The 27,875-nt window shown below is 46.2% G+C and overlaps 1 protein-coding gene across 1 annotated transcript; it reads right to left on the bottom strand.

Annotated features, from left to right (window-relative positions):
• Positions 1 to 1,361: 1,361 nt before the first annotated feature.
• On the bottom strand, positions 1,362 to 27,602 carry UBE2D2 (ubiquitin conjugating enzyme E2 D2). The gene is made up of 7 exons (XM_085073385.1): positions 27,169 to 27,602; positions 18,364 to 18,427; positions 14,730 to 14,761; positions 14,561 to 14,638; positions 14,367 to 14,472; positions 4,533 to 4,626; positions 1,362 to 3,000 (listed from the first exon to the last, which is right to left on the bottom strand). The coding sequence occupies exons 1-7, from the start codon at positions 27,190 to 27,192 to the stop codon at positions 2,955 to 2,957; spliced, it is 444 nt and encodes a 147-aa protein (XP_084929511.1). The 5' UTR covers positions 27,193 to 27,602; the 3' UTR covers positions 1,362 to 2,954.
• Between the last annotated feature and the right edge of the window lie 273 nt (positions 27,603 to 27,875).

Below are 27,875 nucleotides of genomic sequence, written 5' to 3' on the forward strand. Positions count from 1 at the left end.
ACTATTTTTAAATAAAACACACTCAGCACACAACAGGAAAAAAGGGAATTGCATGAACAATCTACATCTGCATAAGGCCCAGCACAAGAAAAGCCAGACAAAGGGAAGCAGGCAACTTAAGTTACTAAATTAAGGTAAAAACTGGACAGGGATGGAAAAGGTTGATGACATGACAAGCTCAATTCTTAGAAAGCCAATGACCAGAGCCCCTGACCTCGTGTGCTGTTTGACATTAGAACCCACTCAATGCACAGCTTCAAAGGTGCAAGTTTCTAGTCCCAAAAATAGCTAAGCTGGGTCAGAGTTTCAGTTAAATGCTAAAGGCTCCTCCATCTAGTTCACAGTACAACCCTCAACAACAGTCAACCCACAGGAGGTACAGAGTGTACATCCTCCCATCTCAAACATCACCAGACCTGCTTTTACTACACAACTGTGGTCATGCCATCAGCAAAAAAGTCTGAACTGTTTAAACACTTCACTGTGAATGAGACTCCTCCCAACACGAGCAGATGTGTTAATGCATCCTCCAAGGTGAAGCTGTTACAGGTTCAGGACTGTTTCAATGCATGTGTGGCTTATTAAGGTCCTGTCACCTCGTGTTTGTGGGTCCTGCCCCACCAGAAGGGGAAACCATCCCCCTCAGTTCCCTCAGCTGTCACTGCTCCCTCTTCTCTCAGTCTCTTCCCCCATACAGTCTCTGATCTCTTCCAGTAACTGCCAATTTCCAAAGGCAGCCAGATCTGCCACAAAAATCATTCTTGGATGGCTCAATTGCAAAGCAGTTAAAGAGAATCCCCCCAAACTGTTCACAATCAGTGCAACCCCCTCCCTGTACTTCTTGCTGACCCTATAGAAAAACATGGGAGGGCAACTCCACCATGGCTGAAGTGTACTGGAGAGTCCAGCAGGAGCACAACAGGTCAGGAAAGGCAAGGCCACGGATCCACGCTGGCACAAACCAAAGACACACCAGCAGCCACCAGCCTACACTCCAGTTTTGATGTCACAGGTGTTATCCAGGGCCACAGGCTGCTTTCCAAACAGTCCAGCCAACACCCTGTGGCTAACTCGAGTGCCACAAGTTTCAGATGACTCAACCCAAGGTTCACAGCCCTGCACACCAATCTCTTCCCCTCCCCTGTGACCATTACAGTGTCCCTCAGCCAGGACATGTGGCCATGTGCTCCCTTCCTTCTCCAGTGAAGCTCTGCTCCGCCCTGGAGCCACACTGTCCCCATGCTAGGAGAGCAGCAGTGTCCTCGTGCCTCTGGAGAGGGACACAGCTCCCTGCAGGAGAGCTCACACCTGCTCCAGCACTGTGACACCAGGACATCGAGAGATGAGACAAGAGGAACAGGTTTAGACCAAAAGCAGTGGACATTTATTCCTCGTTTGTGCAAGAGTGTCAAGATGCATTTGGGAATGGCTGGGACAGACCCTGTGGCCGGAGAGCCAGCAGCTCCAGCCTCTCCTGCCCGATGGCTTGGGTTACAATTCTACTAAGAGGAGATAAACTTGCAGACTCACCTACTGTCACACCAACGATGCTGGCAAATACACTTGTATACAAAGAAAAGTTTCAAACTACATTTTTTCACTAGATTCAAGTGAAGACTTTGTTCAAAAAAAAAAAAAAGACACATACAAGTACAATTTAAAACTGTATGAACATTTGCAAATGTTTAGTGCAAAGTAATTATGTAAAAGCTACATTTTATGAAAGTTTGTGCTGATGTGTTTGGTAGGTTTTTTCTTTTTTTTACCCTTTTACATCCATTTTTTTAGTTACATAAGGTTTCACTTACCTACAGTACATATGCATTGTGTTAGGTCCCATGCAAGTGGGAGTAATACCATCAGGCTTTGTAAAATGTCACTCTGATTCGCATTTAGTAAACTGCTTATTTGGTTTAACAGTCAAGTTCCTGGCACACTACACATCCTGATTTCATCTAAGTGCTCAAGCTCCTGTTTGCCTCTTCAGGTGCCTTGTGTGATGCAAACCAAACTGCTTCACGACTTCAGCCCAAAAAGTTTTTTTAGAGAAATCCACCGTTAGTTTAAGCCTGTAACAAACTGCTCTGAAAATTAAAAGCCTATTCACACAAAGTTATATGTAATGACTGTAGTAATCAGTTTATTACACAGATTAATTCATTCTTGAACGTACAAGCTCCAGGGGAGCAGTTGGGTCTTTAAATACACACAAGTTTTCTGTCATATGGATTTTTTTTTTTAACCCTTACATCCAGAAAGACCTAAGCAGTTAAAAAACTTAAGAAAAAATAAGAGCTATTAGCTAGGTATTAACTGAGAAACCACATACAAACCAAAAAAAGTATGAAGGGAAGGGAGAGAGTTGAAACAAATCAACATCACTTGATGCACTAATAGCTCCAATCCATTTAAATGGTGACCGGTTAAACTTAGACCTTAAACACAGGATGTGGGTACAGTTTCTCATTGGTCATAACATTTACCTAAGGTGTAGGTCCTTCAGAATAAAATGAATACAGAAACAGCTTCAAGTTCTTCACCTTGCTTTTCATAACTGTTATGAGTTTAAAAGGATTCCACTTAAAATCCTTCATGGATCAGCAACACTGTCCCTAAAAAATCTGAAACCCGCCAGAACTCTCCCCATTCCCATTTGATTTCCCAATTTAACTCGGCAAGGAATGCTTTTAGGCTCACAAAGTTATGACTGAAGAACCAGCTTTTCACACACACACTTCTCTGCTAGGAGTCAATGTTGGTACGGGGAAATACAGTATTTCTAGTTTGTTGTTCCAAGTATGTACAACACGCAGCACTGCTGTATCAGGTAAACATGTGCACAGGGGAAGATGAGGCGTGGGCTCATAGAAAGCAGTCAAATGGAAATCAAAAGGACTTTCTCTTTCAGAGTTCCCCTATCTTTATTTGTAGAGGTTATCCAATAATTTCTTTAATTACATCGCATACTTCTGAGTCCATTCCCGAGCTATTCTGTTGTACCTGTGTGTATAAAAAGAGGATTTACTTAACATGGCATCTGCACAGTATTTCAGCTCCAGCACTCTAGTCTACACATGGCATGAAATAACAGTACTATCAGCAATTGGTAAAATTTAAGAGCAAAATTAAACCTTAAGCAAACAGGGGAAACAAAGCCCACAGTGCTTAATGGAAAAGAAATACCTGGCCATATTTACAACAGGAATATAAGCTCTTTGTGATTGGAGGCACAAAATAGAGCTAGAGCAGGGCTGAGGGGAAAGGATTTTCAGGAAGGCTTTAACTGTGCCTCCCCCAGCCCCATCTGCTGTGTCCCTGGGGAAACTGTTACCGTAGGGTTTTACTTGGTCATTCTGGAAAATAGATTAACATGTCCACCCATCTCCTGCTTCCCTTCAAAGTTAAGCCCAGTACCTACCATCAACTCATCTGCTAAACCCCAACAGCCTTATTTCTTTCTACACATTGGGTATTTTGATGACTGTCAGGACACAATGATTTGTCCATCAGAATCTTTTTATTCTGACGGCACAATATAATTCAATTCCCAAGAAATCTGTAGCTTTTGCACCCAAATATCCTTTAAAGCCAGAGGAAGCTCAGGATACTTGTGTGACACAAAGCAGTTGGGTGATTAGCAGCACTGCTGAAAGCTTCTAACAACAGAAGGCAAGCTGTTCATATTCTACAGAATTCGTAGAGTAAGACACAGCATGAAGTTTCCTACAGTTATGTATACCAGGATGGTTTGGTGTTGCAATTTGGTCTGTAGATAATGTTCTCTAGCTTAAACAATCTAATAATCCACTCATAACTAACTCTCTCCTTCACATCACTGCTCAGAGACTACACAAGGAGCAAGTCCTCCTGTTTAAACCCAAAATTTATTTCCCTGTTTTTGGAAAAAATAGGAAGGAGTTCTGCACACTTAAAAGTGCAGATAATCACTGTTGATTATGTCTCCAAATATGTGGTGCTGGTTTTGCAGCTCTCCAAACCAGGATGCATAAACTTCTCTAACACTGCTCAAGTATGATGTAGAATAAGTAGATTTGTGGACTATTTTCCCTTCCTGATCAGATCTGGAAGGGAACAGTGAGGTAGGAAGTGTTTACAGTATCACTAAACTGTTAAAGTATTTATTAGGACTGAAGTTTCTCTATACTTGCTTGAGAGCCCTCCTGCCCCACTTCTACACCACTTCTTTCCTTGTGTTGTCATGTGAAGGCAAAACAGGGAGTTTTTTGTTATTTCTTTGTATGATTCCAGACCCAGAGCTGCCATGGAATATTCTCCCGTTGGAGTAACTTGCTCTCCCTCTGGTGGTTGCATGGGATTAAAGCAGTTCAGACAGTGGCACTATAGATTCCAGGAAAAAAACAACAAATCTCTAGGAAGACCAAAGTTAGAGCTTTGGTTTGCCTTTTTCACTCTCACTCTTTTCCAAGAAGCAGGACCTCTCAGTTCCCCTTTACTGTGTAAGTGTGGATTCTGCCCTGTCAAATTCCATGGGTTTTGGCTTCCATACTCACTTTTCTCTATCTGTTTTGTAGATCCGTGCAATCTCAGGCACTAAAGGATCATCTGGATTGGGATCACACAACAGAGAACAGATGGACAAAAGTACTAAGGAGAGAAAAGAGACACTGAATTAGTTCCAGGACAGCTGAGGACATCTGCAGCAGTCAGCCCGTGCACCTCCTTCCCCTCCAGCCAATAACATCAGCAGCATTTATTTGTTTACCAAGGAGCACCAATCCCACGTAATTCAGCCTAGTGATTTTGAACATACTCCTTTTACCAGTGAACTACACAACTTTTCACGATCACAGCATCACAGAGAGTAACCTCCTGGACAGGTGTATCCAGCAACAGCCTTAAATCACAAGGCAGGAATGTTCTACCTGAGCATCCTCTGGGAAAACATCCTTGCTTTTGCACCCAAAATCCAGCTGTTCCCTAAAGCAGACACCTCACTGTTGGATAACTTGGAGAAGCACTGATCAAAAGTCCAATAGCAGGCAAGTCCAGCTGAGATGAAGGATGCAAGGGCTGTTTGCAGCTACTTAAGAATCACAGAATGGTTTGGGTTGGGAGGGACCCTGAAGTTCATCTTGTCCCAGCCTCTATCACAGACAGGGACACCTTCCACCAGCACAGGTTGCTCCAAGCCCCATCCAACCTGGCCTTGAAGATCTGTTTAAAATAAGCTAGCTTTGCAGTGAATTAAGAGGCTTTATCCAGTTATTTTCCAAGCATAAGGCAAGTTGGGATGGATTAAGTGCAGAACAGCATTCAAAACGACCCAAGAATGCCCTTGCATTGCTACCAACCACAAACCCCTAGAATGTGAGTGTTTCACTATATAGTGAAAATATCCCAGAAGGCACATCCCGCTCGGTAGAGTGACAACCCTCATCAATACAAGGAACCAGGACACTGCTGCAAAGCCACAAATAGCACATGGGCATTCCTACAGCCACTGCAGAGAAGGGAGGAGAAGGCAGGAAGTTATAATCCAAGCATATTGGGACAACACTACACCAGGCATGGCAGGGACATCTTGCCCCACTCCCGAAAATGCCAAACATTCCTTTCTCTCAGCCTGTTTGGATCAAACAGTGCCACTCCATATGTCCCTTCACCGATTGCAGCAAAGCAGTTGTCAGTGCAGCCTCCAAGCAAGGTGCAGATGACAGGAGTGAGGAGTTTGAAGACACTAAACACAAATCTGCTCCAATTTCCATCACTTGCAGGAAGCAGAGCTATCTATGAAAAATGTAAGAAAACAGCATGCAGCCTATAAAAACAACAAAGGAGTTAAGATGGGTTAAACACAAAACAGAGATCACAAGATGGCTTGGGTTGGAAGGCCCTTAAAAGCCCACCTCATTCCACTCCCCTGCCATGGGCAGGACCACCTCCCAGTATCCCATGTTGCTCCAAGCCCCATCCAACATGGCCTTGAACACTTCCAGGGGTGGGACAGCCACAGCTTCTTTGGACAACCTGTGCCAAGGCCTCACCACACTCCAGAGAGAAGATGGAAACAGGTCTGATATTCAGTTTTTTTTTTTCAAGTGGGACAATAGAGAAAGATTCCCTAGATCTGAACTGAGTAAGTTGCTCAGTGTTGTGAGCACAAAGAACCCACAAAGCTACTTAGTTCAGTTTCCTCACCTACTTCTGTAGACCCTTCACTAATGAATTATCAATTCCCAGTTCAAAGCCTCTAGAACAAGTTCAGTAGTCAACTAGTCTTGATTAGGTGAACATATTTCTGGTTCTAGAACAAAGAGCAACCTCTTCCCCCTTTTCCCAATTTTCTACAGTACACTCGTGAGAGTTAAGAGCTTAATGACTCTCCTCCACCAACTGACACAGGGAGCATTTACTGAGCTCCCTCTCACACAGCTTCAGAGTGTGAAGGAGGCCTGTAGAAGGCACTGGTCCTGAGCTGCTGTCCCTTAGCAAGACACACAGCACATTTAGCACCTGTAGCATACATCCAGCCCAGTTCTCTTCCTCCACATAAACCAAGTAAAGCCCATGCTAGTTTTCAATGGGAACCTCTCTGCCACCTCACACCCAGTCAGTTCAAAACAGCTGTTCCTCCAGCAATTTTCTGTAACTCTTTTCTTTCTGTCTATCAGACTCCACTGCTCTGGTCACTGAAGTTTCTTCAGCTGTAGGATGAGCAAGACAGGTCCAATCTGTCCTCTGCCTTCACCAGAAGACACAGGAAATCCAATCAAAGTTTTCTAGTCAACTGTTGTAACTATTCCCTCAAGTTTCATCTTATCACAGCCCTTTAAAAACCCATGGACTTTTCTGAACACAGTGCCTCAGCCTTCATCAGGAGAACCACACTGCAGGTCTGTCCACTGCTCTCTGCCTACCTTAACACCCCTTTTCTCAATACTCAGCACTTCATTTTTCAGTATCCCTCCAAAAATGTTAAATAAAAATGCACACAATCATTTGGTTTCAAGCTGCACTGCCACATTCATCTGCTTTGATTTATTTTTCTAAGCCTTCATTATTCCAAACTATTTTCATTACACTCACTCTTGCTGGTGACTTCACACAATTTCCTTTTTATCTGTACAGCCTCAGCAAAAAAAGCATTTTTAACTAAACTGGTTTAATTTTAATATCCTGCTGAACCCAGCTATTTGTCCAAAATCAAATCAGGAAGTTTCTCAAGGCTTTCCACTAGAACACTGCACATACACATGTTTTAGACCAACCAACATATAGAAAAACCCCTTGGAAAAGGTACCTTCTCAAAGTTTCAAGTGCAAGGGTAAAGAGGAAGCAACCCTTACAAATTTCAGTGGTAATAGCCTGACATATTCCACAGTGTTGCTGTAACTCATTCTGTCTATCTCCCTCTCTAATGAAGTATTACTGAAATTAATTCCACAGCAAAGCCTTGACATTTACTAGTCAAATGACTACAACATTAGTACTAGACAACAGAAAGAGAACTCCCAAAAAATTCTGGAATCACAGAATCAGGTTGAGTAACTACACAAGGCAGGTAAGTGACAATTTACACCTGAACATCCTGCACGGCCATAGGCAAAGCATTATCAGCTTGGCAGCATCCCTTCAAGTCTCTCACAGGCAGGGACATACCACAAGTGTGCACGCTTTGAATTTAAGTCTGAATTTTTCCCAGTAATACCAAAGTAAATTTTACTTGCCATTGACTCAAGGGATTCATCCCTTGAAGTAACTCTGTACAGAGTTATTTCACATCTTATCACTCTTAGCTGTCAGAGTTGTCCAGTCTGTAGCAGAACACTAAGCAACTTAAACCACTGTCAGTTTAAAGCTTCCTTTCACTCAAAAATTGGTTTTGCTTTGTTCTATTTCACCAACCAGGCAGCCTACTGACCTCCAACCCTTCAACTACACTCCCCATCTATCTCTGCAGACAACAGATACAATTTACTCTTCAGTGTGCTTCCTGCTGCCATGGACTAGCACAGACCCAGCACTTCTCAACACCAAGAAACTAGGAGAATCAAACTCATTAAGCAGAAGGGCTGCTAACAAAGAGCTTCTAGCAAGCAGGCTTAGCTTCCCCACAGAGCAATGACAGAAATACACTCTCATCAGGCAGAATGATCACTGAACACGCAATATTAAAACACTATTTAAGTAATGTGCAAAATAAGGTCCACCAGTGTAACACTGCACAACTGGGATCCAAGTGCCCACTGCAAGACTTGCCTTTACAAAGCATGTAACACTCTGAAATTCACGGGCAATCTTTCTCCAGGCAGCTCCTCTGTGCAGAAAATCGTGCCATTGACAGCTTGTCAACAAGACCAGCTCCAGTTCCCCACTGCACAATCCACCTCAGCAGCTGCTGTGCTGTGCTCTCACACCACCAAGGCCAGCCCACCACCCTCGATGGGCAATTGCACCTTCCTGGTTCTGCCCCACCTCAGACTGGCATCATGGGTTGATGTAAATTCTGTATGTAAATTCCATGGCTGGGTTTCCTCTGCTATGATGCAGCTCAGTCATTAGTCAGGACAATCCATGACATCAGTGCTCCACAGGTCCTTCCAGCACTAGCCAAATGAGCAGGGCAGAACACAATTAAAAGCCCATCTGGCTACTGGAACACCCAAATTTAGGAGGCATGTTAAAGCTCCTGGAACTCAGAGGTAAAAGACTCTTAAAAGCAGCTGATCCTCATCTTCCAAAACACAAACCTCAAATCATTCACTTTGTCTGCAAAGCCTGACTGGTCTAATATCCACCACTCCAGCCATCCCCTTGACACAGGGTACCAACCACTACCAATCCTGCTGTTCAAGCCTAGCTGGAATTCCAAACAAACTTGCTCCAGTAAAGCACTCATCCATTGGGCACTTCAGAGTAACCAAAAGCAACTGAGGAGCTATGGAATCTCCAGCTGAACTCACAGAAGGGAGATAAAAAGCACTAATTTTTCCAAGGTAATGAGCTTCCCAGAAGAAACAGCTGGTGTGTTCTGATCCAACTGCTATTTGGTGCAGGTACTGCTCTCCAAAGAGGAGCCAATTTAGAATCCACCTAGGAGTAAAGGTCCATCTCTAAGCAGGCACAGAGACTGCACCAGCAGCTTGTTACAATACCAAGAAGGTGCTGAGATGGTTACTCTGCATGCCAGACTGTCAGGACAGCAAGACGACACTTAGCTCTCCATCCTGGCAGGAGCCACACAGGACTATCAGGATCATCTGATAATAGAAAAGCTCATGCTGACACAGAGCAGCTGGAGAAAACAGAGAAGCATCAATCCCTGGCCATCACAAGTTCACAGCAATGGCAGCAGCCCATGCCACCTTCTCTGTCCCAAGTGAACAACAAACAGCATGCCAGGGCTTTCCCTGGAAAGCCATTTGTCACCTCCTGGAGGCCAGGCCATGGGCTCTGGCAGACAGTGCTGAGCCTTCTGCCCAGCCCAGTTTCTGAGTGTGAAAGGAACCAGTTGTCAGCTCAGGTTTAACTGAGCCTGGTATGCTGGGAGACACCTCTGCCAGCAGAAATAGGAGCTTTGGACATGTAATGCTGCTGAGGAATTCTTAATTCTGTTTTGAAGGGTTTATCCAGCTGTCCCGCTCCTCTCACCAGCAACAGCCCCTTCGCTGATCATCAGCCTGGCAGCCTCCACATCAAGGTCCACTACTTTCATCTCTATTTCCTCAAAATCAGGAAAAAAATCTGACTCCTGGAAGGAGCATTCTCCTACACAATCACTACTTCTGAGTTTCAGGCCCCTGACCCTTAAAACTTGAGATGTACAGTTATCAAAGCTTTCTCAGCACTGACAGATGTTAAACTTGCAACGTTAAACACTCTGAAGATACCACTGACCAACAGTTCAAATGCCTGGCTCCTGATTGTGAACAGGCAAGATGCATATAAATAAATGAAAGCAACTCTGGACTTTGCTCAAGTTAAATCCTATTTCTTAACCATAACCCCATTTCCAACTCCTCCAGCCATCGTCCCCAGCCTTACAGGAAGTGTACCTTTAAATCTGAGCAGTTTAAACTTCTGGCTTCAAAGCACCTTGCATTCCTGCTAAGTCAGTTCAACAATTTCTGGTGACAAAAGAAGAAAAGTTAAGTGTTGCCCAGTGCATCACAGACTGGTTGAGGTTGGGAGGGATCTCTGGAGATCATCTTGTCTCAAGCAGAGCCACCTAGAACAGGTTGTCCATGACAATGTCCAAGGGCTTTTGAGTATCTCCAAGGTGGCACAGCCCATAATCTCCCAAGGCAACCTGTGCTGGTGCTCAGCATCCTCACAGCAAAACTAAAACAAGAAGTGTTTCCTGCTGTTCAGAGAGACCCTCCTGTGCTTCGGTTTGTACCCATTGCCCCTTGTCCTGTCACTGGGCACCACGAAGGAAGTGTCTGGCTCTGTCGTCTCTACATCTTCCCTTTAAGTATTTACAAACACTGATAAGATGCCACAGAACCTCCTCTTCTCCAGGCTGAACAGTCCCAGCTCTCAACCTGTCCTCATAACAGGAGATGCTCCAGTCCCTCCGTGGCATTCATGGCCCTTCACTGGGCTGTCTCCAGTACATCCATACCTCCCTTGCCTGGGGAGCCCAGGACACATGCTCCACATACAGCTTCATCAGTGCCCAACAGAGGGCAAGGATCACATCCCCCAACCTGCTGGCACCACTGCTCCTAGTACAGTCTTCTTTTGAGCAAGGGTAACTCCTGGTTAGCTGTACAAGTGGCTCCACTACAGTTGTGAGAGTTGAAACATAAAAATGGGCATTTCCCTCAGAACCCCAACTCAGTACAGCTGGAGACTGACCCATGCTCTGTGACAAAGCCACCCCCAGTTATGTGGCTAAACACTACAATGGGCAAACAAAAAGCCAAGATGACAATCAGAAACCAACTTCCTGATTTTGGAAACTGCACTATGAAGGTTCAGTTCAGTCTTTGGGTAGTATTACTTCCAGCAAGTCTTAGTGAAGTGATTCATGATGAGCAACACCACAGAAAATCCACACTGCACTGGGCATGGAAGTCTGGATTGTGGGAGCTGAAGTCTTGCACAAATGAGGCTGAGGTTACTCACTGCCCCTCACCAGGCAGGGCCCTCCAGCACACTCACCACACTCACTCCATGATTCACTCATTACAAAACATGGGGAGATGTGGGATAGGACAGCAAATCAGTCCAACCTTTACTGCAGAAGTGCTTTAGTTCAGCATTAACGCTTGCACAAATTCAAGAAAAAGCATATTTTCCCCCCCAAAATGGCTGAGAACAGCTGTAATCATGTTAAAACACTTCATTCTCCTGTTTCAGGCAACAGGGATTCTTTTTTATGCAGACTTGGAGATAATGTTTTTAATTTAAGCCTACGCATTCTGCTTAAGCCTCGGAGTTCAAATTACCCACCAAGGCGTGGTTAAGACTGTATTTTGAGATTATTTATTCTCCAGTATGTATTCTTGAGGGAACACTGAGTTCAGAATTACTAATATAAGCAAGTCAGCTGTTGTACTGAGACATTCACTGCTGTTCTCCCAAGTTTTAACTATTTTAATAACTGTAGGAGGGACAGAAAAAACCCCCAAAACACCAGTCACCTCTATCATAGCCACAATCACATTATTAAGTTGCTTACAAAGGGCTGGCTCCAGAGAGTGAGGAGGCAAGACCCCTACCTTTACCACTGAACTGGAATGATTAAGTAGCACTGACATGATTTTCCAGTGTTTCCACCAGAAAATGGCAATTTTAATCCAAAGGAAGTCGCTGTACATCACTTCCCCTCTCTCCTCGCAGGTTAAGGTGAAAAACATCTTTATGTACCACACATTAACTGTGAGCTTGTAACAGCAAGCTGCTGACAGTGCTGCCTCCAGAGGAAGCTGTGCATGATAAGCTCTTTCCTAGAAGGCCTGTTTCTAGTGTTCCCAGATTTCTCAATCAGTAGGAAGTGCTTTTTTTTATAGCTGTGCTCTAAGTTATCTACTTAGACATTTTAAATCCAAACAGCTTGCTCCCAGTAGCAACCAATTTAAGGGTGGCACTATTTATGAAATACTCTGAGAAATCTACACTACAAATATTAAATTGCTGCTTTAGAAGGGATGTGATCTTATTGCTGAATGTCTTAAATCTTCTTATTCACCCTAAATTACTTAATTCAACAGTTTTTCCTGCTAGCAAAACACTCATTCCTTGATAAGGTTGATCAGTTACTAGAAAGCTGAAGCAGCCCCAAAATCTGTCACAACACATTCTAATCTGACTGAACACAAGATTTCAACCCTGAAAGATTCAAGTTGCCTTTGTGGAATTTGTTTACATTTGTTCAAGATGAGAACACTTCCCATGAGTACCAGCTCTTTGCTTCTGAAGTTGAGGTCTGCTTTCTGATAGGGCATCTCTGTGATTCTGAGGAAAGTATTCCCAATTCCTGTAAAGTCACCTATAAGAATCTGCTTTGTTGCTCTAATTCCTTCAATAGATGTAGCCCAAGGGAACTGGGACAAGGTTTTCTCCCAGGACAGAACTGTATGGATGTTGAGCTATGTGCAGCAAAGTTTGGGCATTCAGGTGAACTGTTCAGCAGTGAGTTCAGCAATGATCAGCACTAGAGATCCCCCTAATTCCAGGAGGAAGATGGGGCACTGGAAGGGGCAAAGTGGCACAGAACAGCCACCCTGATCCCATGGCTTATTCCAGCTGAGTCACACAGATATAGTTTGAAAAGGGTAAGAAAAAAGGAGTTCAAAGCAGAACACAGAAGGAGATTGAGATGTTAAAGCATAAATACTGCAAATGTATCTGGGCAGTAAAATTAACACTAGGATGTATTTTGTGAGTGATTAAAGCTGACAGCCACTAACAGGCAGTTCACTGCCACCCTGGACTAGCCTCTTAAATTCTTGCCCCATCTTTTCCCAATTGTCCTAATTCCACTCTATCTTCCAGTATTTTCAATCATGCTGTCTATCACACCACCACCCATATGCTCACTTCATACTCCTTAAAACAATACAGCATTTTATCCACATATACAGCAATTAAATCAAACCATAACAGATATCAGAGCTTGGTGCTAACTTAGTGCTTGTAAGAGCAGCCAGTACTGACTGAGAGCACTTGTAAGGAAACTGCAGCAACCTTCCAATCATTTTTTCTTCATTGACACCATTTCTTCAGTTCTTTCAAGACTTTTAGCCTTGTGCACAAGCAGATTCACTTCTGACAAGAGACAAGCAGATATTGTTGTCCCTTTCCATCTGCTTCTATAAATGCCTTTAGCTGGACAGAGAAGGTGGGAATGTCTGTGGGTTCAGGGAATGGGAGACAGTGATAATGTCCAAGGGATGTACCAGTAATCACCTGTCTCAACCTAAAAGTGCCTGGGAACATCACACATAGTTGGAGAGAAGGACAGGCAACAGGAGAGCCTCAGAGCAGGGACAGTGTGAAGGACAATGTAATCAATGTGACAACTGCAGCATTGATTACAAGGACAGTGTGAAGCTACAGAACAGAAGGGTCAAGACATGGATCATGCACAGGGTAAACTCAAAATATTCCCAAATAGCCATGGCTAGACCTAAAAACTTGATCTACAGTTTGTAAATCTCTACCGTTTCAATAGCCAAAAAAATTCCAACCTGGGTCTTCTTTCAAGATGGTTAAAGCCTCCTATTTACATTAAATATGAATATTGCTTTACCAGGCAAAGGCTATATTTTATAGTGCCCCACCAGCTAACACAGTTCACAGGGACAAAGATGCTATTAGCTAATAATAATTTTAAATTGTTCAAGCTAGGTAAGTTTTAAACCACGTTTCAGTAGTCCACACCATTGGAAGTTCTGCTAAAAAATTACCAACATGGAGCTCTGATGCTCCCTTGAAAGAGAACTTCTTTCTAGCATGACACAGAATTAGCAACTTCACCAGTTTTTAAAAGCCACAGCTGCTGCCTTACATATTTTACTCTGGGTGTATTTTGAACATTAAAGTCTTCCATTGTCACACTCTAGGTAATTATATATAGATGTATATTTATATTTATATATTTTTAGTTAAAGTGCTGAGAGTTGAGGTGGCAGGAGTATGTACCCAGTGTAGACTTATCTGGTCCACTGGCAAAGCTGAGGAGTCTCCCTATGGCCACAGGGAAGCTGGATGTCCCAAGCACCCCATGCTCAGGAACTGGCTGCAACCTCCATGTAGTCACAGGACAGATGCAGCAACCACAGATATAGTGGATTCCAGCAGGAATGCAGTGGTTTTTACATCCCAAATCAGTACTTCATTTTAGCAGAGTAAAGTTAAATAATCATTGGAGGTACCTTTTGAAATAGTTAGTGCTGGGGACCACTGTGATCGTAGAATATCAAGACAAATGCTGCCATTACTGTTAATATTTGGATGATAGATTCTTGTTGTAAATGCAACCTGCAAAAGAAGGAAAATTTCACTGTAGGCTCACAAATATACATCACACCATATGGTAACAGACAGATTTATGGCAGAAGCCACTCACCTTAGGTGGTTTGAAGGGATAATCTGTTGGGAAGTGAATTGTCAAGAAAAATACTCCACCTTGATAGGGACTGTCGTTCTGTTAATGAAAAAGAATCATTGCAGCTTGAGGAGTTATTACAAGACAACCAGTCAGAAAAAGCCATGAACATCAATTCTCTCATACTTACTGGTCCCATTATTGTAGCTTGCCAGTGGAACACTGAAAAAGAGAGAGATTTACTTCAGTTTGGAGAAGCTCAAGTAATGATCTACTTTCTTCCAGACAAAGCAGCACAGAAAAGTCTATTTTAAAAACAAAGCCTTCTGAAGGGCTGCAGGGAAGCAAGCCAAGGAATTAAACAGAGACAGAGCAAAGCACTCGACACTCTGCAGTCACTTGCTTCACACTCCAGGACTGCTGTGGTACCACACATGTGCCCTGCAAAAAACCCCACTGCAATAAAAATCCACAGTTACAGACAACTTTTCAGACACAAAACTGAGTTTAAACTTTGTATTTTGTAATGAATCAGCTGAATCAGTGCTCTTGACTGCCAGCGTTGAGCCTGCTACAGCAGAGATCCAGCATGAGCTCACACCTGCTCTGCTACTCAGACCCACACCACATGGAGAGGAAGCCTAAGCTCTGTGTAAACCACACACAGAGGTGAGCTAAGCCAGTGGCATCCTCATTACACTTAAGTTTCACAGAGGCCTCAAGGTTTCATTAAAGCAGCAGGAAGAAATGTCCTAAGAGAATGCAGGGATGACAGTCTGCCCCATACTTGGACCAGGATGTGCTAGGACACACTTGAGGTTAAATGGACAGAAGGTAATCCTCACTTGGAAGCATCTGCCCAAGAGAACATTCACATGAAGAATGTTGCTGTGCTGGAAAGGAAAACAGTCAAAGCTGATAGTCTGCATGAGGCACATTGGGGAGTCCTCAGGGCTCCTGTGTCTCCACAGGCTCCAGCACTCGTGCAAAGAGCATGAGCCTAGCAAATTATTTGTGAATTAAAACCATCCCTCAGCATGGATGTCAGCTACATGGCACCTTCAGAGCTGGGGAGCTGTAGATGACTCCAGCTGTTTCAAGGAAAGTCTTCAAGACAGGAGATGAAGCCACCCAGAAGTGACTGCTTCACTGGCACCTGGTATCCACAGCCACCAGGAGTACCTGGGCCAAAAGTAGGAGTGGTACTACCTGTTCTAATCCAGCAAGAGGAGTTTTTAATTACACATAGTACAGGCATTACAGCTCAGAATGATCTCATACAAGGAAGGAGGAAAAAAGCTGAGTCGGAGCAGTCCTGCAAGGCCAGGGGAGAAGAGTCTTAGGTTGGAACAGGTTTGTTTTAATCTACTCCTACATTTCTACAGGAATGTGTAAGTTTCTATACACTTCAGCCTGCTGAATAGCACAGAAATTATTCAGAAAGATCTTAGCAGCTCATTTTTTCCTTTTAGAAAGGACAGCTGAGCTTGAAGTTCTCAGCTCTAACAGAGATGGAGGATTTCCCTATTTAAATATACACTCTCTCAGGAGCCTGGTGTTGAGAAACTCTACATCCAATGCAGAGTTAGGAAAGCAAAACAGCAGCTCACATGTCCATATGTAGCATTCACCCATCTTCAAGGGGTTCAGACAGTTTCCCAGGAAATTCCTGTCACCTGCAGCTGGAGAGGGAGAAACCTGGAGCAGAGGACCAAGGGGCAGCAGAAACCCCACACAAGATTGTGGAAAATCACAACAAAACCAGTAAAAATCTCACAGGCACCAGTAGATGCTGATGAGATTCACTGTGACTGCTCCGCAGTACACAGAGGCACTGCTGAAAAGAGAACCTCAAATAACCAACTATTCCCTTAAACCCAACAAAAACCCAGAAATCAAAACAAATCCATAGGCAGTCTTAACTTTATGAAAGCTAGAAGGAAGGTTTGTGTTTTCCCCCACTCAACTTCCACCCCAGACTTGGATGCTTGTTTAACCTAAGCTTTAAATCCTCACAACATCCAGGACAAGTCTGGTGAATGTGGAGATGGATTTGTCATGCAAAGCTTATTCCAACTGATTTTTCCCTTTGAAATCAGCCATATAAAGGTATTTACAAAGGCAAGGGGCTGTTGGCTTTCAGTAGGTAAGCACAGGTAGATGTTTGGAAAAGGCTAAGCCACTAGAAGCTCACCAATGTCATCCAGTCCCAAGCACATTTCCAAAACATAGCCCAGAGGTGGGTGGAAGAAAGCTAAAACTACATTGCCAAGAAAATCCCGTTCCCACAGTTTACAAGGCAAGAACAGCTCTTTACCTTCTCTATGAACTACAGGGATGAGAAGCTTATAGCTGGGGACAGTTTGTATCAGCTGGAATAGCCACAGGATAGCACTTTGCAAGCACAGCATGTCCTGAACCCTGGGAAATGTCGCTCTGACAAGGTAGCTGCAGCAGACTTGGAGCACAGGGACCTGAAGAAGGCACCTTTTTGTTGCTGCCACTGCTATCCACTTACACACACCCAAATTGTGGCCCTCTAGAACAAAAGTCTTTCATTAGAGGTCTTTCAGAAAGGTGGCACCAGGAAAACTGAACAGTACTTTAAAGCTTTCTGTACTCAATAGTAACTTTTCACTCTAAGCCTTCACCAACTTCTGTTACCACCTCCTCTGCCAGACAGTCATCACCTTTGATAAGGCTTTGGAAAACACAAAGTAGTTTATAGTGGCACAAATCACACTTGCTAATTTAAGGGAATAAAAGCCTCTGACTGGCTCTCCATCCTAGTAATTTCTTGTCTATGAAACTACAACCCTCTTTGAAATACTACTTGGAAAACAGAAATAGGTAGTGAAGTAACTAGAAGCTTGACCCTATTGCTAAACACCCACAAAACCAAGCTGGGCTTCCACTCATGTGCTGCTGAACAGGAACATTCCCACTAATTTCAGTATTTTTTACCCTCAGGTTTCAAGTGATTTTATTTTAATGTAGCTCCGTAGCTCTACAGGAATGTGTAAGTTTCTATACACTTCAGCACTGCTGAGTAATTCAGAAATTATTCAGAAAGATCTTAGCCACTGATTTTTTCCTTTTAGAAAGGACAGCTGAGTTCAGAGCTCTCAGCACAGAGAATGGGGGTTTCCCTACTTCACTCTCCCCTCTCTCAGGAGCCTGGATGCTTTGCTGGCATCACTTGTCAGACCACACTGCACAAGAAATTCAGTGCATGCTGTTTAGGGGACATTGCAGTCACAGCTTCCAAGGGTTCTCCAGGAGCCTTTTCTACATGTCAGAGCTCCTACAGGAAAGAGTGTGAGCACAGAACACAATAACAATCCCAAATCACACCCCAGGTGAACAGCCTTGCACAGGAAGGCCAGAAAGGTTGTCTGAAGCTGTCCCTTACACAGGACCTGGCAGAGCAAGCTGATTTGGGTACAGTTTTCAGACACCATGTATAGTTTAGATATCTGAGTTCAGAAGGCTGTGGGCAGCTGCTTGCTGGCTTGACCACAGAGCTACTGAGGTTTTCTAACACCATTCCCTGTGGGAATTCCAGACCAGTTCATTTAAAAGGTGTAATTTAAGATGTGCATTGAGTTGCCCAATCAATAGAGTGGGGAAGAACACCACTGATACACAAGGAAGGTGTTAGAGATACAGAATAGCAGCAAATTTAAGATCAGGATGTGGAGAATTACCTAGTACTCTAACAGAAACAGAAGGGTTCTCCTTGCTGAGGAAGTGGACATCCCATTTCAGAAGGAAAAGGAAAAACATGAGAGAGGGCAGGAGCTTGCTGAGAGCAGGATACTTACTGTCATCCCCAACAGGCCCTGCTGAACACTGTGCTGGAGGATCACGTGCCAGGTCGTTCAACTCCTAAAAAACAGGAAGAGTTTGTTTCATTTCATTTCAAAAACAACCATGTCATTGCACAAAGGCTGCCAGGGGTACTCTGGCAGCACCACAGAACTAATAACCAGGACTCTGGAAAGTGAAGTTGCATCTTAAACCCACGAGACACATTTGGCACAGTGACCTGTCCAGGCTCCAGAGCCTTGAGTCCTCACGTCACAAGGGTTGTCAGGTCTGCCTTCCCTGGTCTCAAGCATTACCAAGGTATTTTATCTTCCACTGGCCCTGGGTCACAGACAGATAAGATGGCCTCAATCCAACAACTCTCAGTATCAGCCTTATTTTATTCCCTCTATTGTAACAGTTCCCAGGCTGCTCCAGCTACAGTGATCCAGTTTGTCACCTCCACAGCCTGCCTGCAGCATACTCAGCTCCCAAAACCTGTTCCACTTCCACACGTACACATCAGTGACCATGGGTGGAATGGAATAAAACACAAGGCTTTCCATACACACAGACCTCATTGAAACCCCCCACTTTTCAGTGGCTGTGTCAGTCAAATTTTCCTCTGAAGAAATTCTATTACGAGTCTGAACAGGCTGAGTAATTCATAGTATGCCTGAACTATACCAAGCTTCAATTTGAAGCAAAATTTCAGCACAGTTCAGACTTACTGTTACCAGTAACTCACATCAGCCATTTGCTCAGGAAGTGGATGTTTGGTGGGAAATGCAAACAGTAAAACTTTAAAGTCAAACTTTACCTGCTCCATTTCTGGTTCAGTCACTGACCTGCTTTGCATGATAGGCCCAAACATATTACCATTTTTCTCTGTGGACTCTGTCTAGAAAGCTGAACACACACCAGATAAGAATTACAACTGTTACCTAGTGCTCGGGTAACACTCCCATGCTGTCCCTGGTCTATTGTGTGTTCAGCTTTTCACCTCCCAGAACAGTCCAAACTGGAATCTCCATAGCAGGCTTTTGGCAGACAAAATATTTAAGTACAATGATTAAGACAAGCTGATTGCAGGAATGGAAGAAATTTGCCATTTAATGGCCTTTTGTTATTTACAGGCAGTGATTAAGCTCTTGAACAGATGATCTCTGGGAGTTCAAGCTTCTACTTCCCAGGAACTGGGAGGCCACCACTAACCAAACAAGACACAAATGCTGCCTTATATCAAACAGGAAAATCTCTGGATTTGCCCCTCTAGATGCAGTGCCCCAGAAAGCTCACAGGCCCTGACACACACACATAAAAGTTTGGGTTTTGCTTCCAGCCGGAAGCCTCCTTGACCTGACACCAGGCTATGAAAGCTTTTCTAGAGCTCCTGCTGGGCTTCTTCCACTTGGTGTTCAGCATGGACTCAAACAGGAGCAGACACTGAGCATGCAGCACCTGCTGAAGAGCCTTCTCCCTCCTGAAGGTGGAGAGAGAATCTCCAGGTGTCCTCTGAAGGCACAAAGCCCTCTGGAGTTGCTTCAGCATCAGCAAGCCCAGAGACACACTGAACATCAGGGTAGCACACAATTGTGCACACACCTACACACACCTTCCTCAGGGTTGGTCTAGTCATGGCTATGAAGAATGAAGTGAGACTATGCATGCACAAATTCCCAAGAACTGGCATGAAAACTTTAAAATAGCAATATATCTACTCTTTCTGAAGGTGTATGGAGTACAGTCCACTTCCAAATGGTACTGGACTCTGATTTTCTGGAAAAGACAATTTAATGCTATTGTATTCAAAACCCCAAACACATTTAACTGAAAAAATATTCCTCACAACTTCTCATCCCATTTTATGCATACATGAGACTCAGAAGATACAACTGTAAGAATCCATGTCTTCCACGCAGGACCACAACCTACCATGGATTATATTTATTAACACACAACATGCATCTTCCCTGCTATAAAAGGGAAATAGTTACAAACATGAGCCTGGGCACACATTCTCAGTTCTACCAGTTGGCAGAACACACAGCTCCAGGGCTGCCCCAATGTTCCCCCTACATTCTGCTGCCCAAATGCACTGCCCACTTCCCCAAACTGCATGGTTATAACAGTGGGACCACAAGGTAAGTCCCCAACAGACACAGAGGCAGCAGTGAAGTTCAGGTAGTAGCAGTTTCTCATCAAAATACTATTTTATTCTCTTCATCTTCAGTTCCAGGGAGAAGGAACACTTTAATTTTCTGAAGCCCTGGGTATTATCTCAGTAGAAAGCCATGACTTACAACAACCACTTGTACCACTTGTCTCAGTGACAAGGTGGCATTTCAGGTTCTGCTCTGTAAATTCACAGAGTGAAACATCACAGATTAAAAGGTCTAAGTAAAAAACAGTGTGTAAGTTCCTTGTGTTTGGAAAGTATAGCACCAACTCTCAATTCAAGCCCCTACAGTACAGAAGTTCCTAAATTTTGTAGAAAAGCTTGGATAACAAGTTCAACTCCTCCCTTTCACCCCATAAGACCCCTCTGGAGTGCAGGTACCAGTTGCCTCTCTGACCACAGGAAAGGCAAGCACACTCCTGGATTTCCTGGCAGGGCACAGATAAGCCCTTTAATATGCCATACCATTCCATTCCTTTCCAGGTGCTCATTTGTCACACCTGCAGAGCCAAGTCTGAGAACAAGAAAGGAACAGCACACGACTGCATCTACCCAGGTATGCAGAGAGAAGTACCCACTGCTGCTGCACGGAGCCAAGCACCTGTCCCAGAGGTTACTCTGCCTTTTGCAGCCTCCTGTGCAGTTCCTGAAGTACTGCAAGTGCAACCCAGACCCAGTGAGGTCTTGGCTTCCAGATGTTGTTGCTGAGGGATTTTGAGAACCAGGTGGTTTCTGTAACTCAGAACAAACGACTCTCGAGTTCCCATAAAACTGGAACTCGTAACACATGGAGGATTCAGTTACAGTTTGGTATCATCTACAAACCTTGAATGTATTGGATCCCAAGTTGCAAGGCCCACTGTTTTTCCCTGTGATCCAGGAAGTCTTGCTGGTCCATGATCAAACCTGATCTTGACCACAATATTAAGCCAAAGCCTGAAGAAAGCTATAGCAGTTACCACTCCAGACAGTTTTTGATCCTTAAGCACTTGCAGGTTTTGCTTCAAAAATTTACAAGCAGCCTTTAGATCAAGTTCCAGTTTGAGTTACTCAGCTCCCAGGGCTGCCTCACCCTGAGCTGGCTTTCCAGCTGAAGGCATCCTACAGAATTTAAGTTTCTGCCATCTCCCCTACAGCAAAACACCCCCAGGGCTGGGCCCACTGCTGTGGATCCTGCCATTAACCTGACCCATCTCACAGTTGTTAATGAGTCCCTTAGCAAAAATGAGGAAGTGGAAGCACAACACAAAGCAAGGTTCAAGGTGCCCTACCCAAAGGCCAAGTTGAATGAAACTAGTACCATTAAATCCACAGAGGAGATATCCTAAAAGCTACAAGAATCTCGCAAGAAACTGACATTTAGGCTCTAAACCCAGATTTAATTGTGCTCTTAAGTTCCCAACAAACCATCCCTACTCAGGGGTTCCAGGAAAGCATTTTAAGGAAGATGGAATGTGCTTATACCACAGATCCCCCAGCTGTGCCTCCCAAGTCATGAGAGGCATCAGCTGCCAGCAAGGCCTCGAGGCTCACAGGTAAACCAGTGCCACCAGCCTTGCTCAGCCCCACGCTACCCTCATCTTACCCTCCTCCTGGTCTGTTTCTCAGGGGCTGGTACACTGCCTTTAAAACATACCTTATTCCAGGAGTCCACAAACTGCACAAGAAGCTTTCAAAAAACGATCAAACACAAATGGTTTAAGTCTTGTAAGTTTAACCCTGCACATATTTCAAGTTATAATTGTCAACTTCAAAGACATTTGCTAGAGAAGTTCCAATTTATTCCCACAGACAACAAATCCCTCCCCAGTCTAACACATTCCTGGTAAAACCTGCTCTGGCCAAAAGATAAAACTAGTTTTAAGGATTAAGTTAATGCTAATACAGGCTTCAGTAAGAATAACCAACATAACTGGCAACATCAAGAAGCCAATCAGGCAAGTAAAAAGCCAGCACGGTTTAACAGTCAGCTCCAGTAATTTTACTAAGCCTTGGTACACAGCAGAGCTCCTCAAATCCACTCCAACACACTATATGTATCCTTCTAGATTATCCAAAGTCCTCTTAGCTTGAACTCCATGGGCTTTCCACCCTGCTCCAGTTTGAGCTGCTTTCACACTGCACTTTACTCAGAGACCACATTAGCTTGATAATAAACCTAATTTCTGCCTCAGGTTGCTGCTCTAAGTGAAAAAAGCTTTTCATCTGCCTTTAGCAAGTTTACTTGCCTGAAGCCCCTGAACCCTTCAGCAACAGGCAGTGCACGGAGATGTTACAAAATCCTGACTTATGTAACCAAAAAAGAACTCATAGCCACTTAGCCATGAATTGTTCCCAGCTCCCAACAGAGTAAAGCCAAGCAATGGGGAATGAGCGCCAAAGTCGAACTGATCACACCCTGCCTCACCTCAGGACCACAGCACGGAGCTGCCAGCTCCCTGTGCAGGGCCAGCAGGGCAGGAGGCTGGGAAGAGCCTGTGCATCTTCCCTGGGCCAGCAGCATCTCTCTGCCAGGTGCCAGAGCCTGTATCCAGCAGGCATTTCCCTCAGCTCTGCTCTCCATTTGCCCTGCAGCACCAGGCAGCGTCACACACACGCACCAAGGTCAGACCAACAATTCCCTACAGTATCTATAGGTACTCTCCTGCCCACAGGATTGTCATTGCAGAGTATCTGCCACTCTAATGCTGTCACCACACCACGATTAACAGAAGCATTTTAATCCTTTTGACAAAAACTGCTTTTGCAATGCTTGAAATCACTCAGATCCCCCAATTTTGACTCCACACATGACTGCAAAAAGTCAGAAGGCAAGTGAGCAGCATGAGAAGTCATGAAACACAGCAATAACCATGGTACATGGTATAAACAAGCTCTGATGTAACTGTCACCTTTCCTTTTTATTTTTTTTCCAAAGCCTAAACAGGAAGAAGACCAAAGCAATGTGTAACTTCCTCCTGGTGTAGAGTCTGAGTATCAAAACACCTCTCTAGCTAACAGAAGCTTCAGCAGCATTCTCTGTACACAAGCTCTCCAACACAGATGGGCTGCGCTGGCAGCTCCACGCACGCAGCGAGAGGCCCAGCGGAAGAACCCAGTTGCTCTCACTGGCTGCTGTACAAAACTGGCAGCACAGAAATAACACCAGGTTGGCTCAGCACAGGTAGCACAACTACAGCTCTGACCACCAGTGCTGGTCTGCACCGTTGTCCTCACATATCCCACCCACAGGCACTGCTCCTTTTGGCAGAAGTGATGCCTAAGTATCTCCAGAGGTCAGATGGCTCTGGACTCCAGGACTACAGCAAATACTACCACCCTCTTCTACAGCTAAACAGGAAAAGCACTAGGGGATTCAGAGTTTAGTTACCTGGGGTTTGGGCCTATGCATTACAAGCAGTAGTAATCCACAATTCCTCTGCTACAGAAAGCATTTTACTTGAGCAGGGCTCAAGCACAGCTGCTGCTTTCCCTTCCCCCTCACCCGCTGATCACACAGGGGAACCCATGAAAGACAATGAGCTAACCTTTCCCTTGCTCTCCCATTCAAACAACTCCAAACGGTGCCCTAGTTATCCAGTTATAGGTATTGCATTCCCTGAAGATAAGCAACACAGATGGGGATGGGGCTGAATCCAAAGGGCTTTGGTTTAAACCTTAAAATGGAAGGCATTGACTCTGGCCCTCCTCTATATCCCTCCCGTTCTGCCCTTGGATTGCTTTACACTGCTTTTCTTATCAAATACATTCAGGACAAAATAAATAATTTTTACATATATACAAAAATAATTCAATTGCTATACTTCAGTGTTACCCCCAAGGACTCTGACTGGCAGCATTGCTTACACCCCAAAGACTTCTCACAAGAAAAGAATTCAAGTTTCAGATCCATGATCCAATAAAAGCACCTAAAGGAGAATTCAGAGCCACACTGCCCAAAATACTGTGGTGAGTAACACAAGCAGCAATCTGAGAGCAGGTCTCACCCAGCCTGAGCTCTTTTGGAGCATCTGCTGAGGCAACAGCTGCTGCTGCGTGCACACATGTTACCCCAGCTCGAGCCTCTGCACAATCCCAGGAGCAACTGTGCCACCAGTGACACACTGGGACAGACCCTGCAGCTTCCTGTGCTGCCTCACACACCAGCAACACCACCGCTGCTTCTGCCCCTCTTCAGCACAGCCAAGTTCAACGTGCAAGAGGCCATTTCAGGTAACACTGTATCAAAACTTCACTCTTGGGATTTTCTCCTTTCCAAGTTCTCAGCCCTGTGTTATCCGAGGACACAAATTTTGACAAAAACCTCATAGAAAGCTTTTGTGGTTCAGTAAAAACCTAAACTGCCAAGAGCAACAGCCAGTGGCCAGACTGAGCCCTGCACACTGATATACCATGACTGATAACACCCTCAAAAAAAAGCCAAAGCAGCAGTTTTCCCTCCCATCATGTCTCTGTGCTCGAGTCCACTGGGATTATTCCTACTCAATCCACATTCTGCAGGCTTCTGCTCCAGCCACAAGCTGCAGCAGCAAAGGTCAGAAACTGGCTGTCCCCTCGTTATCCTGACAGGGATGGCCACTCCACACTCTCAGAGACCAGAACAACCCTGAGATGATGACAGGAGGGCTCTCCACGGGGTTTAAAATAGCCGGAGCGTAAACAGCCAGCCGTGATCACTGAAGTAGTTACACTGAGACACCCACAGCAACTCGCTCAGAGTGCTCCTTCCAGCCTGTAGCTTCATTCCCATCCAACTTTTAAAGCATCTGGGCTGCTACAACAGGCAGATTCATTTCCCTCCCTGTAAGTTGCTCTGTGGAAATGCTGCCTCCAGCCCTATCACCTCCCTCTCCTCCACAGCCACCATACTCACTCCACTGAAACTCCTGGTGCTGTGCAGAGCTCACACAAAACTGCTCTGGTGATCCTCTTGCTACTTCCCAAGGCTTTGAAAACTCTCAAACCCTACACAGTCTCCATTATCTGTTGAGATGCTTTATTCTTGGAAAGCAGCATGAAGAGTCAGTCCACAAGCACCCAACATTAACAAAGACTCCACACATCCAGCTCTTCTCCCATCACAAACCAGCCCGGAAACACAAGTGCTCTCAGAGTGCTGACTCCTGACCCTCAGCACTCACTGAACTACAACCAAGCAGCTTTCCTGAGTTACCTGACACAAGATTCACCCTCCTCACAACAGCCCTGCACTGCCTGTGTGTGCCCCAGCCCTCCACAACCACGTTTACCCCATTCAGCATCCACTGCTGTGTCTCCAAGGTCTACCAATCCACTGCCGAGGAGCAAGAGCGCTTCCAAAACACCCCTGAGTCCACAAACACTGGAGAACAGTCTTCACAATGCCCCGAGGATCACTAAAGTAAGGGACAGAACACTGCAGAGAAGCAAGACTCAGCTGGAACACAACTTCCTTATGTAACTCATTACCGGATCCACAGCTGGAAAATTCAAGTCTAAAATCATACTCCAAATGCCTCCCTTCCCAGTGCTACCTATTCCACAAGCATAAGCAAGGCTTCAAGCTCTCTTGCATTTTCTTCTCCACCTGAGCTTTAACCTGATCAGTAGGACACATGAAGCTTCACAAAGCCTCCAAGGTAACCTACAACCAAAGCAGAGATGTTAACACAAACCCGACACTACACACAAAATCAAACGGGGCTACAGACTGAGCTGTGAGGTAGTGGGTTTGCAGCTGGCTCTAGATAAAAAATAATTTACATACTGATAAAGAGCAGAAACACTATGGGAAGGTTGTTTTCTACACCTGAACCTTGTACGGACTCCAAACTGACAGCGACACATTTTGCAGGGAAAAGGATACAAATTCCCTGCCTGAGTCACCAAGGTAATGCCAGAGGACTTCAATTACCATCGAGGATTTTCTTCCTGGTAAAAGACACTGATGATCAAGCAAACACTGTCCTAAGACGGCAGTGGACTGAGCAGCAGTGTTTTTCCAAAATGCCAGGACATGGAGCACAGCACAGCTCCCGCTCCAGGAGAAGGCAAGCTCGTAGCTTTCCCTGCGAGCCTGCGGGATGACTCAGGCAGCAGAACAGCGCTGGCTGCATTAAAAGAGCAAACCACACTACTGTGTGACAGGTTTACTGTGCTCAGCGCTCCGCCGCCCGACACCGCGATCCTTGTCGCTGCTGGAGGCGGCAGAGGAGCCCTCGGACACGGGGCACCGGGACGAGCCACGCCGGAACTTGCAGGGCGGGCCGCGCTCCGCTCCTCGGGGCGCCTTCCCCCGGCCGGGCCGAGCCCCCGCGGAGCCGCAGCAGCTGCCGGGGCCGCCGCCACCCCCGGCCCGGCCCCGCCGCCGGCGCCCCCTCGCGGCCCCGGCCCGGCCCCGGGGGCCACGTTGCTCCGGAGGGGCCCAGCCGCGGTGCAGCCCCGCGGGCAGGCCCGGCCTGGCCCCCCTCGAACAAAGCGGCCGCGGCCCCCGGGAGCGGCCCCTGCGATGCCGCCCGGCCCGAGCCCCGCGGGGGGGAACCCGGGCGGGCCCGGCCCGGCCTGCCCGCCCCCCCACTGCAGGCCCGGGGCCGTGCCGGGTTATATAAGGCGAACGGGCCGGGGGGAGCGGGGCCGTGCGGGGCCGGGCCGGTTCGGCCCTTACCTTGTGGATTCTCTTCAGCGCCATTGTGTGCGCGAGGCGGCGGCAGGAGGGGCGCGGGCGGAGGGAGGGGGCGGCCCGCGGGACTATTTGCGAAGGGAGGGGGGGAGGAGGAGGAGCGCGGAGGTGGCGGCTGCGCGGGGAGGGGACGGGGAGGGACGGAGCGAGCGGAGGGGCGGGAGGGGACCGGGGCCCCCCGGGGCGGCGGGGCCGGGGCCTGGCCGGTGTCGGGCGGTGGCGGCCGCGGGCTCAGCGTTCCCGCAGCTCCTCCGCTCCCTCCGCCGCCGCCGCTTTATGCGCTGCCTCCGCGCCGCCCGCCGCGGATCACTCCGCCACGCCGCCGCCGCCGCTGCCCCCGGGCACCGCTCCGGTTCCCGGGGCGGAGGCACCGCCGCGGCTGGGAGGGGAGGGAAGGGAGAGGCCGGGGAGGGAGCGGCGGGAGGAGGAGGAGGAGCGGGAGGGGGAGGGGGGCGGGGAGCCGCGGGAACTATTTGTCGTGCTGAGCCGCTGTGCAGAACTCTCCAGAAGGGGGAGGGGGAGCGCGCGGAAGGATACGACGGCGGCGGCGTGAGAGCGCGCGCGCGCGAGGCGGCCGCCGCGGCGCGTGACGCCACGGAGCGTTCTCTCGCGAGAAGACGGAACGGGAAGAAGTCCCGGCCGAGCTGGGCCTGCGGCCGCGGGGAGCGCGCGGGGCTGAGGGGACAGGATGG

Source organism: Lichenostomus cassidix, chromosome 13, assembly GCF_008360975.1.
Source record: "Lichenostomus cassidix isolate B80296 chromosome 13, HeHo_3.0, whole genome shotgun sequence".
Classification (NCBI taxonomy): domain Eukaryota; kingdom Metazoa; phylum Chordata; class Aves; order Passeriformes; family Meliphagidae; genus Lichenostomus; species Lichenostomus cassidix.